At 40.7% G+C, this 17269-nt stretch overlaps 1 protein-coding gene across 2 annotated transcripts in view; it reads left to right on the forward strand.

Annotated features, from left to right (window-relative positions):
• The first annotated feature begins 7469 nt into the window (after positions 1-7469).
• The window catches only part of ANK3 (ankyrin 3), a 338327-nt gene continuing 328527 nt past the window's right edge, over positions 7470-17269 (forward strand). The window contains exon 1 of one of the 2 annotated variants that reach the window (XM_077770154.1): positions 7470-7759. In XM_077770154.1, the coding sequence (XP_077626280.1) occupies positions 7646-7759 (114 nt within the window). In that variant the 5' untranslated portion in view covers positions 7470-7645. The remainder of the gene's footprint in view (positions 7760-17269) is intronic. The other variant, XM_077770152.1, reaches the window with a different exon arrangement.

Below are 17269 nucleotides of genomic sequence, written 5' to 3' on the forward strand. Positions count from 1 at the left end.
GGGGAAGGGAGAGAATCCCAAGCATGCTTCACACCATCAGTGCAGAGCCAGATGTGGGGCTCGAGCATACAAACTGTGAGATTATGACCTGAGCCAAAACCGAGAGTCAGACACTTAACTGAGTCACCCAGGTGCCCCCAAGAACCTTTGCTTTCTTATGTGCCACTCTATCCCTCATATACAGTGTTAGCAAGTGATCATTGAGTAGGCCATCAGGTTCCTGAATTTATTAATCCTGTCTCCTTCATACTTTTGACTTTTAGCTTCCTCTTAAAAGAAATGTTTTAAAAGTGGAATTACTTTCCTTATATCTTGTCCAGAACACACCAGCAGAAGAGCACATAAGTCAACCATTATGTCCTTCCTATAATTGTATTTTGGCATCACAGAGTAAGTATTCTGGGAGAAAGACTTTAGAGTTCCTTTCCTTCTGGAGATTCAGGAGTAAGGACTGAGAAAGGATAAGGGACTTCTCTAAGGTCTCATAGCCATATGTAGCGAGGTTGGGGTAAGAGCTGTTTGGCCTTGCTTGCTTGAACTGTCTTTCCATTGGGCCACTTCAAATGTGATTGCTCTATAAACATTAAATAACAAGTTTAGTGAAATACCTAAAGAATATCCTTTCATAAAATATGTTGGCGATGAAACAATGAGATTTATCTCCACAAGATGCATAGGAAAGTTTATTCTATTACTTAGTGGACATGTGCCATCCCTGTTATTGGAATAGTTATTCAACTGTTAGTTAAGAAAAGGTGATGGAAGCTGCAAGTATCCAGGTAGTTCAGGAGAGAAGTGATATAAAAGCATCTATTGTTTATCTTTAGTAATAGCTATCTCTGAAGTGAGCACATTACTTGAGAAAATATTCACGTTCACCATCCGCCACTGAAATCAGTGTCCTAGTTTAGGCATGTGGGGGAATCCCTACCCTAATGCAGTAGAAGACTCAACTCAACTGTCTCCTCACCATCTTCATTTATTTTTTCCTGGGGAATCAAAAATAGAAAGAGGCAGAGTCCATGAACAGTTGTTCCCACCTAGTCACTTTCAATTTGGTCACACACTTTATTTTCTTCATAACACTTGCAACTCTCTGAAATGATCTTCTTCATGTATCTGTTTGCTTGGTTACTCCCCCTGTCCCATACCCACAAGAATGGAAGTTGCAGAGCAGGGGGGTCTCCTCTGTCTTACTCACCACTGGCATCACCAGCACCTGTAACAGCACCTGGACCATAAAGGGAATTCCACATGATATGTTCAGTGCATGAGCAGTTGGCTGAGTAACTAGAGTGTACAGGATCAGACTGTGAAACTGTGAGCTCTGTGGCTGGTAAAGAGGGAGTTCATTCCTGACTGAGTAGCACTCTTCAGGGTGCTGATCTCTTTGCTCTGTTTTATATGCCCCTCTGCTTCTACGGCATCCATACACGCTTTGTGATTGCTGGTTGGCTTGTCTCTTTTCTCCCATCGATTACTTGAGGGCAGGAATCAAGTCGTAGTCACCTATATGTCCCAGGTGCTAAACACGTGACCAACAGGGTGAATGGGCAAGTCCGTGAACCCCTGAATTGTTCTTTTAGAACAAGTGCCTGAGAACGTACTACCTTTTTGTGCTTCACCTTTTCAAATAGAAAGCATAATGACTGAGTGCTGAGTGTCTTCTAATGCTTGTTTGGAGAAATATCTGTCTTTGGGAAGATTATTTCTGGCAAATAAGGCCCTCTTTTTGTTAATGTACACTCTTTATATAGATGATCACAATAGTATGAGACACACATATATTTTCAAATTTCTAATAGCCACATTTAAAGATCTTTTTAAAAAGTTAAATTTGTTTTAATATGTTTTAACTGAACATATCCAAAATAGTCTTATTTCAACATGACTTAATATATACAATTATTAGTGAGGTATTTTATATTGCTTTTTTCTTGAAATCCATTTATTTTATGTCTTAATTTGGATGCTAAATTATTGGAAACACTTGATCTGTATTTTTCAAATAAAATTTATAGTTGTAAAAGTAGATTCCCAAATCCATGTTGTTCTAGACACACTTAAATGTGTTCCAGTATATGAATTGAATATGTCTTTTTAAATGTTTATTTATTTTGAGAGAGACAGAGACAGAGTGCAAGCAGGGGAGGGGCAGAGTCTGAAACAGGCTTTAGGCTCTGAGCTGTCAGCACAGAGCCCAAAGTGGGGCTGAAACTCAGGGACCATGAGATCATGACCTGAGCTGAAATTGGATGCTTAACTGACTGAGCCACCCAGGCACTGCCGAATTGAATATGTTTTTAAATTTAAAATTTAAATTCTAGACACACTAGTCATATTTCAGTGCCCAATAGCCAAATCTGGCTAGTGGCTACTATATTGGCCAACACAGATTACAAACTCCTCTCAAATATACCTTTCCTATACATATGCTTTTATTTCCAAATACCCACAACCTTCTTTCACTTCAGGTCATATCAGTTTGGATTCATGAGACGATGGCTTCAAAGTTCTTTGGTCCAGCTAGCTCCTTCCATAAGAAAAGAGTCCCAGAGAGGAAGTGGCTTGTTCGATATATTTCATTCGCCTATGCTCCTTGGTGCTGGCTTCCCACTCTGTGCTCTGCCAGGCAGTACCCTTCTACTCCTTCAGGTCAGATGGAGACCGGGGATGTGCCTGTGGGGGTCTTCCCTGTAGCATGAGGTATCCCCGCTGCTGGCCAGTGTGGCTGTGGTGTAAAAACCTTGGGGTAGTCTTCCCCATGTGCCTATCTCTGCTGCACCTGTGAGGTGACAGAAGCAGCTGGCAGCTTGAGCCAGCTGGCTCTCCAGCACTGAGGTCAGGCCAGTTAGTTGGACAGTCTTCTCCAGGGACAGAGGGCAGACTGAACACTAAGACAGATGGGCCTGAGGCCAGTGCTCATTTATCTGAAGGTGCCACCCCTACAAGGGTGTGGGAATGACCTCCAGTCTTTCAGTGTTGTCCAGCTGTTTTTTTATTTTTATTTTTATTTTTTTAGCCTATTATATGTCTCATCTGAAAATGAAGAATACGTGACAAATTGTTGAGTATTTCCCAGGGGTTTTTTTTGTCATTTATAACCATTGACAGGTTTAGTGCTTGTTTTCTTTCTTGTTCCCCACATTGTTCAGAACCTGCTCCAGGTCTCTTGACATCATCTTTATCTAGGATGCCAAGGTTAATGAAATGACGATGGATCCATTTTTCTTGTGAAGGAAAATATTTTGACTCTCATGGTGAGGCTGCTCTGTTCCCGACGAAGCTGCAGTGGGTGCAGCATGAAATAGTTTTCCTCCCATCAAAACACACTGCTCATTACCAAGAGCAGAAGGTGGGGTTGGGAAGCATCCCCGGCAGATGAGAACTATTTCTCTTCTTTTCTTTTTTCTTTTCTTTTCTTTTCTTTTCTTTTCTTTTCTTTTCTTTTCTTTTCTTTTCTTTTCTCTTTTCTTTCTTTTCTGTTTTCCTTCCTTCCTTTCCTTCCTTTTTTTCCTTCCTTTGCTTCCTTTCTTTTTTCCTTCCTTCCTTCCTTCTCTTCCTTCCTTCCTTCCTTTCCTTTCCTTTCCCTTTCTTTCTTTCTTTCTTTCTTTCTTTCTTTCTTTCTTTCTCTTTCTTTCTTTCTTTCTTTCTTTCTTTCTTTCTTTCTTTCTTTCTTTCTTTCTTTCTTCTTTCTTCCTTCTCTTCCCCATCCTCCATTTTTCTGTATGCTCCCCTCCTGCACTTCTCTACATCACTAGGTAATATTTTTTCAAAATGCACAGTTATTGTAACTTCAAAATGAGACAGTATCCCCCTCATGGAAATCATATACACTCTTTTTGTGTCAACCCAGTTCAACAATGCAGAGACACATATAGAATCACACCCAAGGGGAGTCAAATTATTAATTGGCTGAAATAATAGTCAAAGTTTGTCTCAAAATCCTGGCAAGATGTATGCCTCAATTGTGAAGAAAAAATTCCCTTGCTGGTATCTAAAGCCTGTAAAACATCCTAATGAGCTGACTTGGTTTTGTTTCAGTGGGACAGTTAGTCACAAACTTGTGATTCCTGGATTAGAAATTACCCAAGGTACAAATTTTACTCTAGCCGTGAGAAATCCAACTAAAAAGAAATTTTAATATTTTGAAGTAGTTTTATGCTGTAATGCACAGATAGGAAGTACTGTAAATGAAACTTGTCATTTCTGGTAAGAAATCAGTAATTATTTTGGACAAAACCCAAAGGAAAGTTTTATTAGGAGTCACTTCTGGACATAAATTCTGGTAACTAAGATCCAGGAAAGGAAAAGACCAGAACTTCTCCTTGCTGTGATTTGCTGGTTTTCAAATTTGCTCACCCAGGGTGCTTCTGCAGAAAGGGCAGAAGGTAGAGCTGGGCTCCAAGATACCATTCCTTCAATTCAGCCAAGTGGCTCCACTGTTATGTTTGTTGTAATTGCCTTTCCTATAGGACACCTTCAAAGAATGATTTCTGTGGCTAGCAAGGTTGGAACATCACTCTTACTTTATTGTAGAAAGGATGCTTTAGGAATCCCTATACCTGGGACTTTTCTATAACCTGAACAGATTCCCCTCCTTCCTTCCTTGGAGAGGAGTGGCTTAAGTATAGCTTTTCTTTAACTTTCAACAGCTTTCATATTCCATGCCCGGGCCATCCCCATCCTGTCTAGTACACTCTCATGGCCAATGTCAGGCAGCAGGATTGGAGAAGTTAACCTATATATGCAGGTGGTAATTAAACCACCTGAACCTTGCATCATTGTTTCAGATGGGGGGACTTGCTCTAATGCTATTTCTGCATCTCATTCTTGGGGTCAGAGACCTGCCTCTCTGCTCAGAGACACACTCTTGTACCAGCGGCACCATTCTTCTACTTTGAGGATTCATACTAATTCTGTAATCTTGCAGAAGAGAGCAAACTCTTCAGACTTAAGTGGAAAAGTTTTATGACTCTGCAATCAGAGAATAAAGTTTTTAACAGTTCTTTCCATGTTTCATTTTTAGCTCTTATAAGGGCTTGCTTTCTAGAATTATTGACAGAACTGTCAAATCACTTCAGGAGGAAAAATACCTAGTATTTGTGGCTACTTTGGGTAAATGTCTTTGTATCAAGAGTAAGTACACAAGAAGCTGGGGAGTTACCTGTCAGGGCGTAGGCTGGGTCGGGAGAAAGGAACTAAGACTTTAGTAGTATAACCATCAAAATCTCAGACCTGCAGGGTCACTTCCTTCACAGTATTGCTGTTTAAAGTTCTTTTGCTTTATTTATTTATTTGTTGTTTTAATATTTGTTTATTTTTAAGAGGCAGAGTCACAGAGCACAAACAGGGGAGGGATAGAGAGGCACAGAATCTGAAGCAGGCTCAGACTCTGAGCTGTCAGTATGGAGCCCAATGCAGGGCTCAAACTCATGAACAGTGAGATCATGACCTTAGCCGAAGCTAGACGCTTGACCAACTGAGCCACCCAGGTGCCCCAAAAGTTCTTCTGGATTAGAAATGGAGGACACAACCCTGCATTTTCTGTAAGATTGGAAATCTAAACAGGCCAAGCCTTAGAATTTATTTTTGATGGGTCCACCACTTACGGAAATACTCCAAAATCCAATATAAAAAAAATTTATATTTTGGTGACATATAGGTTGTGATGGACTCTTAACTTTGGGATAATTTGGAGGAAACAAATTTGGTTCCTCAAAAGTACAAGGTAATTTACATAGGAAGAGACTATACAAAAGTTTTAATATGTTACAATAAAAAATTCTTCTGGTAGAAAAACACTTATTTTTATTACTAAGATCCCATATGGCTTATTGCCTTTGGAGCTGAGTCACCTTTACTTCCCCTCCTTTTTCTCCTACTTTTTGCGGGATGATGGTTTGATAGGCGATGGAGAATGTTTCCAGGACTCTTCCTTGGTGAAGATGATCTGTGGGGAAGAGCACATGAGCATCAGCATGTGCAGCAGGCCCTTGGAAACTATTTGGCCTGCGTGGTTTTTAGGTGGTTCACGCTGAGGCCCAAGAGGAGTGTGCATCCACTGGCAGCAGGACTGGAGAGCCATGGGCTCGACATCTTCCCCTTCCCACTGCCTGTCACTGCCCGGCAGAGGGTAAAGCCCCCTGCAAGGGGACAGGGAAGAAGATCTGTGATCTCCGAACCAGAAATGTAGTGGACGGATGTTTTCAGGAGCTGCCACTGGGGGTTCTTTACGAAGCACATGAAACAGCCCCAGAGAAGCCAACCAGCTCTCCATGTGGCGCCTTTGGACGTCTTGCTTCAGCCTTCATACACGTTAGCCATCATTCCTGCAAAGCCAAGTGCACTGGTCTCCAAAGTTATGGATTTTTTTGTATTGGAAGAAACACATGGACTTACAGCATAGGAAGCACACATATGAAGTCTTTTCAACAGAATATTGGGGTTTTTTCCTGCTTTTCCTAGTGAATTTAGGACTTCTTACCAGGGCCCAAGTGTTTTAGGTGCAGTCTAGCCATTTCTTGCTAATGCTGTGTGAATACCACGTGTGTATAAATGGCTCCTGACTTAGTACGTTTCTTCCAGTGTGTGCCTCCTGACAGAAGCCACCCAGCCACCCCGCTGCTGCTGCTCTGCTTCATATCATGAATATTCAGAGGCTGCAGTCATTGAGGACTCAGGTGGCAAAAATAGTAAGGTGATTGAAGCAAACCCTGACATGAAAGCCAGGGCTGCGTTTCAGTGTCTCTGCAACTTTGATTGCTGCACCCATCCTCCGACCCGTGGACCACATGAGAGGAGAGTCCTGGGGAACTCCTATGAATTGGGCATCTGTTCCATACACCAACATGCTCACGTCTTTCTGTATGATGTGTTGTAATCAGCATGTTGTTTTTAAAAGACAACAGGCCCCTCTGTAGTCCTCTCCCACAAAATGCATTTAGGCTGATAGTTCAGCATAAAGGACGCACTGTTGAGGCCGGCAATGCCTGCATTGTTTTCCCTGTAATGCAGTCAGGGTCTCCACAGCAAAATTTAGTGTATTTTGTGAAATCTTATTTTATATATTTTGTCAGCAGCAGCAGTTAAACTAAAGGAGGAACAGCTCCATTCTATTACGGGTTAAATTATGCTCTGTGCAGAACTAGTGGTGATGTATAAATTGCAGCCCTGTCTTTTTTCCGAAGGATTCTAAAATAGGTTTTCCGAATTAGTGCTGGATTTTCGCTCCTGCATGTGTGGTGACTCTGGATTTTTTCCCTTCAGAGAACCATCCTTTGCAGCATTCCCCCTTCCGAGGAATCACTTAGACACTTCCAGCTGGTGGCAGGGGATACAGCCATAATACAGCTTCCTCTGTCCCAGCTGTCTTTTTCACTACGATAAATGCATTACGATGGCTGCACTCTCGTGTGAAGGTTCAGGTAAAGGAAGGTGTAGGATGAAGTCTGGAAGCCTTCTGTTGAGTTTTTAAAAGCTTCAGCTTTGACAGCATCGCTGCATTTTGAATGTCTTCCTGCTCCTGGTCAAAGGTTTCTCTCCAGTGATTGCAATGCTACTGTAAGCCTGGTTAAAGGTGCCTGAGGATAACACCTTATACAAGGAAGCCCTGCGTGCTTGAGAAGAGCTTTTTCAATGCATTATGGCTCATGCAGCCTCACAATTAAAGAAAAACAGGGATTTAGAAATCAATGCTGAAGAGGAGACTGAGAAGAAAAGGAAACACCGCAAACGGTCCCGGGATCGGAAGAAAAAGGTAGTTGTATACGCCAGAGCATATATCTTGCCTGGATTCTTTTTGTTTTAATCTCCTCCTGGCGTCTGTTAGAAGCATTAAGGGCTATTTTTACGTGCTGTGTAGGGTATGAATTGGGAACAGATGATAACACCCAGGGGCCGACCATGGCCAGAGGGTGGGCTAGGCAGGGGGAGATTTTGTCCTGTGTGGGGTGATTGCAGTGCTGATGCGGAAGGTGTGCCTGCACTTGACACAGGCAGGGGCATGTTGCCATGACACAGAAAGGTGTTGCAAGGGAGTTCTAAGTAGTTTCTTCCCAGCCCTGTCAAGGTTAAATGGGCTGCGGTGACTTAGGTCTGAGGGAGAGGCCGGTGAGCCGGTCTTTGTACTTGTACTTGTTGGAGGTCTGGCTCGTGGGAAAGGAGCTTTTGTGCTAGAACTGCTGTCACATGTGTGCGTTTCTCAGGCACATCTGTGACCTTAAAGACGTAGCAGAAAAGTCATTTCCTGCTTTGCTTTCTCCCCCTTTCTTTCTCTCCTTTTGCCTCTTATTCTCTAAGGTGCTTTTAGTTAGGTTGTGCGATAGAAACAAGCTGCCAGAAATGACTTTCTTTTGTTAAATGAAGCTACAATCACAGAGGTTTATTTTCCTCTGCTGGGTGAGAGGGATTATCCTGAACGCAGAATTCCTATGGCAGGGCAGGGACGCAGCCTTCACCACTGATTGCTTCTGATTAAAGCATGGGCATTGATCATTCCCAACTGATCTTCTACGGCAGGGGGAAGAGAGGAGGAATATTCTAGGTCAGTGGTGTTTTATTACAGCCGGAGAGTACTTACTGATTGTTTGGTGGCTGTGCCCTTAAATCTGACTCCTATGTACCCGCCGGGGAGTGAGGGCCCAAAGCACTTTTCCTCCACAGCAATTAATAAAAATTGACTAAAACTCTGTGATCTGAATATGCAAGTGAGGTCATAAAGCATTTTTATGTCTCTTTGTGAGAATTCCCAAGGGAAAGATAATCTTAATTTGCTCTGAGCAGTGATGCATGTGCCTTCTAAATGACATGCAGATTTCATCCACCACATGTACCTCTCTTCAGGGCTGATCGCGAACATTTTTGGTGCCTTTGCCATTTTCTTTAGAGTTAAGATCTGTGAAAGAAGCCTCTCTGCCTTTTGTTACATGGCAGACTTTATGAGACTGAGTTTGGAGGGGTACAGTCACTTTGCTGCAGGATGTCAAATATAGATGGTTCCTACTTCAGTATTCTTGTAAATAAACTTCTTGAATAGATTTTCACAAAAGTACAAAGTCAGGTTAGGAAATTCTGGGCAGGCATATTTCAGAGCCTTGCACAGCAGAGTTGTGGGATTGCCATCTTGTGCTAGGTTCTGGTCTGATTGCACTGTTCGAGGATCGTCTGTGGGCAGGTCACTACAGAGCGCCCCTCTCACCACGTCTTCGCCCACTCCCACGATGATAAGCTGGCTTCTAAGAAACATGAGGAAAGAAGGTACATATATTTGTATAAAGATACAGTCACACCATTGCTGTTAATACTCTGTATAAGACTTGTCAGCCAAGCCAGGCTTATGCACCACAGTTTCCTGTAGTGATGACAGGCCGCTGCCTTGGGGCCTGGGCCCCTGTTTGACTTGGAAGCAAAATAGGGAAGGCATGAGGCAAAAGGAGCTTCTGGACTCACTGAACTGAAGCAAATGCTTTGTGGACCAAAGTGCTTTGTTATGAGTACAACAGAGTCTGTCCAATGTAAATCTCTTAGCAACCAGGAGGGAACATGGAGAAATATCAATATCGCTATGTCAATGTGCAAGCAGATTTAAATGTTTTGCTCTCAGGACAGTCACAGAGTTGATCCAGAAAGCGGCTCGTGGATAACACTTTCCTTGCCATTGTACAGTTAATTCATGACACAGTAAAATATGTATATTCCCTATCAAAGATATGTGTATTTCAGGAGATTTAATATTCACAGTCCAGAGATTTCAGGGACTACTTTCAAAGTACAAAGTCAAGATTAGATTACTCTCAAGACATAATCCAGATTCTTTTTCAGTCGTATAGCATATATACCACTTATTCTCTACAAAGTGAATTGTTTTGACTTAGAGTTTCTTTTTCCTACCTTTTCCTAAGATCCTGATGAAGGCTAGTGGGTTACTTTGCTCCATGTTATACGTCCCATATTCACTGGAAAAGCTGCTTTTATGTACTTTGTGGGTTATCATGGGGTTCATTGCTCTTGCTTATATGTACAAATATGCTCTAGGATCTTTTATTTACACGAAAGTAATAGAGAGTAATCTCATAAAATCACAAAATAGAAAAGCTTCAGATAAACATAAAGAATATCTATTTTGAATAATAAGGAATTTGATTCATGATAATTCAGGTTTAAACAAGCCCAAGATGAGCCTTTCCTGATATCTATATGACATAGCATCATACAGTATGAGATATTACTAAGTATTATAATCAAGTCATGATACATTTATAAAATTAACATTAGATTCACATTTCATCAGTTTTTAAAAAATCCATGATTGCACATTTGGACGGTCACAAATGTTGATAACCGTGAATAAATGATTAGCAATCAAAAAAATAGGAAACTTCTAGGAATTTATAATTACTTGAAATTTAATAATGGTGTGTTTTATCCTTGTCACAGCAACATTAGTGTCAAGAAAAAGAAAATCTTCCTATTTACTAAAACGAAATGCTTCTAGATGGACAAACCTTTAATCTTTTTATCCCAATTTTTCTGACTTGAAGCAAATACAAAGCAACTTTCCCTGAGTATTTTGTTTAAAAGTGTCTTTCACTGCATTTACCAGTCTCCTTTATGCACATTTTCCCATCACTCTTCCCTGAGAGATTTTCCCTTCACTCTCCTCTTCTCCCAATGGGCTGCTAATGCTGGCAGTGAATGGGTGGCGTGACAAAGGTAGACAGAGTGCCTTTGGGAGGGGCAATATTGGATCCATGCCTCAACTGAGAAAGTTGCAGAGAAGAACTCTTTATATTCCCTGCACTGAGCAAGGTCCTGGCCATGGGTGGTTGTCAGTGGATGACCCCAGCTACCATGAACTCATGAGGGTAGAAGTCATGAATGCTCTCAGGGCCGCACTTCCCTTGTTTCCTCTGGCCTCTGGTGCCACTTTACCTGGATATTTTGCTTTCCCTCCATGTAAACTATAAGATATATTTCAATAATGAAGGGTATCAGGAGAAGTAACTTTAACTTATTCAATAAATTTTTAAATATTCACAAGTGTGCTTGTATATATTTATTATGTCCTATCAAAAAATGTTTGAGGTGATCTAAGGACATGTATACTAAAAAAGGAAAGATTTATATCTATCGCTGACACAGGATATATTGGGGTAAAGGAATGGTTAATTTTATGATTAATATCTTTTCTAATTGTTGACGTCAGACTCACGCAGCTATTCAGTGACAGAGCAGGAATGAATATTTATTGCCTCATTTTTGCATTCATGAATTCATTCAGCAAACATTTACTGAGTGACTTCTGTGGATCAGGCATTGCATTCAGTGTTGGAGGCAAAGCCACAGGAGGCAGAGTGGCAACAGTACAGTGACTCCCTGCAGAGAGAGGAGACCACTAATCACCCTTCCTAACGTATGGAAAGGGAACCACAGGAGCCCACTGTAAGACTCCCAGTTTAACTAGAATGGGCTCAGAGAAGTTCTTGGGGAAGCTGAGCCTTGGAGGAGGAGTGAGCAAGATAGGCAGACAGAAGGACAGGAATCCAATGCGCAACATGGTGGAAATAAGAGGGAACATTCAAGTGTGTGAAAAACAAACATAAATAAGCAGCAAAGGGGTATGAGTGTATGCCTTGGAAAGTGGTCAGAAGCCAGATCATGAAGACCTTTGTATCCCGTCTCACAGGGTTGGAAATTACCCTCTCCAAGGTGAGAGGGACTTGAACTGACTTAAATGGAGGCAGTAGGAAGAGAAACTGAGTGGCTTTATGGTTTAGAACCATCACTCAGGCGTCTCCATGCTGCAGACAGCAGCCGGGTGAGCCTTCCGGAAGCACAGATGCACTGGTGGTGATTCAGGAATGAGAGATCCTGAGGGTCTGAACCAGGACAGAGACTATGACAGTGGAGAGGGGGTGTTACATGCAAGAGATATTTAGGGGAAGACTCAACAGAATTTGGCAGTGGACTGCGTGTAGGATGTGAGAGGGAGAGATCGGATTCTAGGGTAACTGCCAAGTTCCTGGCTTGAAGCGGAAGATGAATAATTAAATTTCCTGGATTCATGTCTTTTCTCCCAGGGCATTTATTGACCACTTAAAATGTACCAGGTAGAGTTTTAAATTGCTTTGTAGGTAGAGGCTCATTTAATCTCTACAACTACCCTACAAAGAAAGTATTATCTCCCTTTACACAAATGAGGAAACTGAGGCATGAACCCATTAAGGGTTCCCGTACTATTTAGTGGTAGATCTAAGACTCCAGTGTGGAAAGTCTAGCTCTCTAGCTTGTGCTCTTACCTACAACATAGAACAGCATATGTAGTTAATATTTCCACAGCTACACATCAAAATGGATTTGATTCAGAGAATCTTCTAAGTAACCAGCTATTTACTAGACATCGGGAGCCTTAAATGACAAGCTTTATATTGCTAAGTAACCCAGTGCAATATGGCAGTGTGTCTGGTTTTCTTACCCTCTGCAATAGATTTTAATGTTTTACCTGAAGAATTTATTTTTTTAATGTTTTATTTATTTCTGAGAGAGAGACAGAGACAGAGAGACAGAGAGAGAGACAGCATGAGCAGGGGAGGGTCACAGAGAGAGGGAGACAGAATGGATCAGGAAGATGTGGTTTATCTATATGATGGAATACTACATGGCAATGAGAAAGAATGAAATCTGGCCATATGTAGCAACATGGCATGGATGGACCTTGAGGGTGTTATGCTGAGTGAAATAAGTCAGGCAGAGAAGGACAAATACCATATGTTACATGTATAGGAGGATTAGGAGGAACTTAACGGAGGACCATGGGGGAGAAGAAGGGGGAAATGGTGGGGGAGAGGGAGAGAGGCAAACCATGAGAGACTCTTGAGTGATGAGAACAAACTGAGGACTGATGGGTGTGGGGGGTGAGGGGGGAGATGGGCATGGAGGAGGGCACTTGTGGGGATGAGCACTGGGTGTTATATGGAAACCAACTTGACAGTAACTATTTGTAAAAAAAAATAAAAAATAAAAAAATAAAACTTAACTGGTCAAGGACCCAAAAAAATCTCACGGTCCCTTTTGGGATTAAAACAACTTAAGGATTTAAGAACAAATTTCAAGAGACATGAATTATTGAGTGTTATCTCTTGCTATAGAAGCTTGATGCTTCCTGATATTTACAGGCCTTCTCTGTGCCTAGCTTCTGAGGTACCTATGGCCCACATGATGGAAGATACCAGGCAGAGGGAGGTTTTGTACTATAATAACTGGACTTTTGAGGGTGAGGGTTGTGTCAACCTGTATCAGATAAAGGGAACCCACTCTGTTTCCTGTTCTGCCGAGAACATAGACTCCAGATCGCTAGGGAGCCTGGTTTCTCTCTCAGCATCCTTTATGCTTTGCCCCATAATTATAAGCTTCATGTGTCTCACCCAGGAGACTGTAAGCTCCTTGAGGGCAGAGATGTTATCATAATCACCTGCTACGAACTGGCACTTGCAGAGTAGGAAGTGGATGGGAGGGAGGGAGGTGAATGGCTGAGAGGCAGTACCATGCAATGATTAAGAGTATGGACTGCAAGTAAACTTGTCTGAGTTTGGGTGCTAGCACTCTTAGCTGCTGTGACCTTAGGAAGCTATTTAACCCATCAGTGCCCCAGTCTTTATACCTGCAAAATGAATATAATAATAGTATGTGCTTTAGTCACAGGGCTGTAATGAGATTTCAATGAATTAATTAATATTAGAATGGTGCTTGGCACAAAACAAGAGCTGTATAGTGGTAGTTGTTGCTGTTGTTATTGATGTTCACAGTGGACAGAAGAATGAGCGGTTTCCAAACTGAGCCTTTAGGGGTTGTTCCAACAAGTCCACTGTCTGAAGCCAGGCAGGTAAGCTCCTAAGCCACTTAGGCACTTAGGAGCCTAAGTGGCTGCCCCGTCTCCACTCTTCTTCCATTTAGAAGAGGATGGATGGAATAAGGCTTAGCTCACTCATAGAAGAGTTATAAACCTTGGGCGATGGGTGGCTCAGTCAGTTAAGCATCCGTCTTCAGCTTAGGTCATGATCCAGTGGGTCATGTGCTCGATCCCGGTGTCGGGCTCTGTACTGACAGCTCAGAGCCTGGATCCTGCTTTGGATTCTGTGTCTCCCTCTCTCTGCCCCTCTCCCTGCTTGCACTCTGTCTCTCTCTCTCTCTCGGTCTCTCTCAAAAATAAATAAACATTAAAAATTTTTTTTAAATAAAAAAGTTGTAAACCTTTGTCCTTTGATGTGCCATGGTATTTAAGAATAGGGAAGTAATTAAATAAAACTTGTCTGCTGATTGGTTCTCTATCCTGCCTGTTACTATCATGATAACATCTTTTATTCTCAAAGTCATGTTTGTTTAAAAAAACCTTAACACTTTCTTGCTCTTGATCAATTACCATTATAATGAGTGCAAGATCATGTTAGGTATAAAGTATACATTTATTAATGTCTGAACATGTTATTTAAAATTTTGCTGATTTTGTCACCAACATACTGTAGCTATTGAACTGTTTCTTCATTATTCTATGGGCTCATGGTCTTTTCTGTCTCTTAATTTGCCTTTGGCAAGATGATATACGTGTGTGTGTGTGTGTGTGTGTGTGTGTGTGTTTGTGTTATTGAATCTCAATACGGAAAAATGTTTTCAATAGTTATGCTTGAGGGAAAAGGATTTGGCAGTGCTTTGTAGTGGGTTTTTTTTTTGTAGTTATATTATTAGAAAAAAATACAGTAATCCTATTACATTTAACTAGTTTCCATTTAACAAAAATGTATTGTGCAGCTACATTGTGCTGGGGACTGGCATATAAAGGATCTACCTGCTCTTTGATGTTCTGCTTGTACTATTTGATGCAGGTAAGGTGAAGGACCAGAGAAAAAAACAGATATTTTTTTGTTGTTAGATTAGCACTGGCTTATGTTAACATTATGCCATAGTGTGATCCACATGTACAGACGCTTTAGCCTAAGCCTCAGTTTATTATGTAACTTTGTAACTTGCCTCAATCACAAAAATAAACTGGGCTTGGAATCAAGGTCTGTGTGGCTCCCCTTTTTGGCATCAGAGCTGCTATATGATAGTTTTTTTTTGTTTTTTTCTTAAGAGAGGGTCTTACTAATATATGTCTATGGTGAATTCGAATGTCAAGAGAAGAATGGTTGCCATTGGAACATTAAAATTAATAATTGAATTTTTATAAATTACTTATCTTTCACTGAAAAATCTAAATATTGTCTGAATCATAACACTTAAACTAGTGTACATTTAAATTAGTGTACATTGAACGTAACTTTTAAGAGGAATCCAGTTACTGAAACAAAGTAGAATTGTAAGCTTCTATCCATTGATTGATGAATAGGTTAAATGTTGAAGGATGATGTCCAAATACAATGTTACACTGTCAGGTATATAATCCAAATAGTACTCTAAAGAAATACTTGTATAGAAAGGTAACATTTGAAAGCAAGGAATCTGCTGTCTTTTTACTCAGACTGTTTCTTGTTTGTGTTAAGTTAAAAGTAAGTTAAAAGTTCATTCCAAAGCAATGGACATAGAGCCTAGATCTTTTACATATGGTTCAGATTTTTCTGGTGCTTATCACCTTCATTCAAGATTATGCTATCTTGGACCCAAAGTGGCATCATGAGGAAGAATGACCCATCACTGTCAAATATAGGAGCTGCCTATAAAATGTATAGATTTCAATTTAGATTTAGTTGGTTGCAGTAAACAATTTCTCAGCGATAGGTGACCTTCCACTAATTAGAGTCATGTCATCAGTTCTGTTTGAATTTATATGAAGCCCATTAGAATGGATAGAGACTAACGTTCATATCTGCCAGGTTTGACAGAACAAAAGCCAACCAGTACCATCACCATAGGAGAGGAAGGATATGTGGACTGTGTGGAAAAGAATAGGGAAAGAGAACTTGGCTGGACAGTATTGGAAGTAAGTGCAAGATTTTCTAATGACTGGAAGCCAGTGACACTGAAACATTTATAATCTACATTTAGGTATCTCTGAAAACTTTGTAATTTCAGTACTATGAATAGCATTATTTTCTCCTCATGAAGTACAGCTTTCTGAGAGGTCTATACAATTGAAGAAGATATGAAAATATGGTAAATTGTGTTTAGTGAGAGGATTAAAAATATTAATAAAGCAGCAAGCAATAAGGGGAAAGTTGGGGAGAGGGGGGCTGAGTATTATAATCCATGGGCCTAGATAAGAATTCATTCATATTGCAGCTGCCACTGATTAGCTATGTGGCCTTGAACTAAATTTCTTTGGGTCTCAGCTTCCAGATTGGTCAGATGGAGATATTAATTCTTTACTTGCATACATGTTATAAAGGGTCAAAATACTGTAAAGGCATTTTGCCAGGTTCCTGGCATAAAGGGAGAAGTTAGCTAAAGATTCCAGCTTCGCTTCCTTATCGTATGGGCTCTCAAATGTAACAAAGTGACCACAGCCAAGAACAGAGTGGAGGAGCTGAGAAAACAAGGAAATGCTTTTAAGATCTTTTACACCTGCAAAGCCCTCAGAAAATTATTTGATGAATGAAATGTTACTGATAAACTGGTATCCTCAAAAAGTCATTTGAGTCCTGCAGTTCAGCTCTTTGCAAACTTGTTTTATAGCAGTTGGGGAATTAAATCTGTCATTTTGAGAAATTCTTCCAAAGACTCACATGTTAAATTTTTCATTCATTAACACTATTATTAATAGTTTCTCTCAGGAGTTAAATGATAGCCAAGGTAGATAGTAAAGAAAGCTTAAGAATCATATGTACAGATAGAAGAAGTATCAAATTTAATTATCTTAATGGATGAATTTTAATTTGCAGATTTGGGCATAAATGTTAAAATACTTAAAGGGAGGAAGAGTGTATTTAGGACTGAATGAAAGCAGTCTTCAATGGATATATTTACTTATTATATATATAATCATATATATACTTATTGAGACAAAAACATTACCTATACAGTGTATCTATAAGGTATATGTACCTTATATATAAGGTTTTTACACCCCCTCTAGGTAATGTGGCCACCAAAGAGGTGTTGGATGATTTCGGGGTAGTTGGGGATCTAGGAAAGAGTGAATGAATGATCTGGCTGATAGGGACTTATCACTGTCTATACCTAGTTTCAGAACCCAGAGTGGCCTGTGGACTGTCTTCCTTACCAGCACATCTGCTTCTCTCTTTCTCAGACTGCCGCTTTTGAAGGCCTCTATAATTTT

The sequence above is a fragment of the Crocuta crocuta genome, unplaced genomic scaffold (genome assembly GCF_008692635.1).
Source record: "Crocuta crocuta isolate KB4526 unplaced genomic scaffold, BGI_CrCroc_1.0 scaffold46, whole genome shotgun sequence".
Taxonomy (NCBI): Eukaryota; Metazoa; Chordata; class Mammalia; order Carnivora; family Hyaenidae; genus Crocuta; species Crocuta crocuta.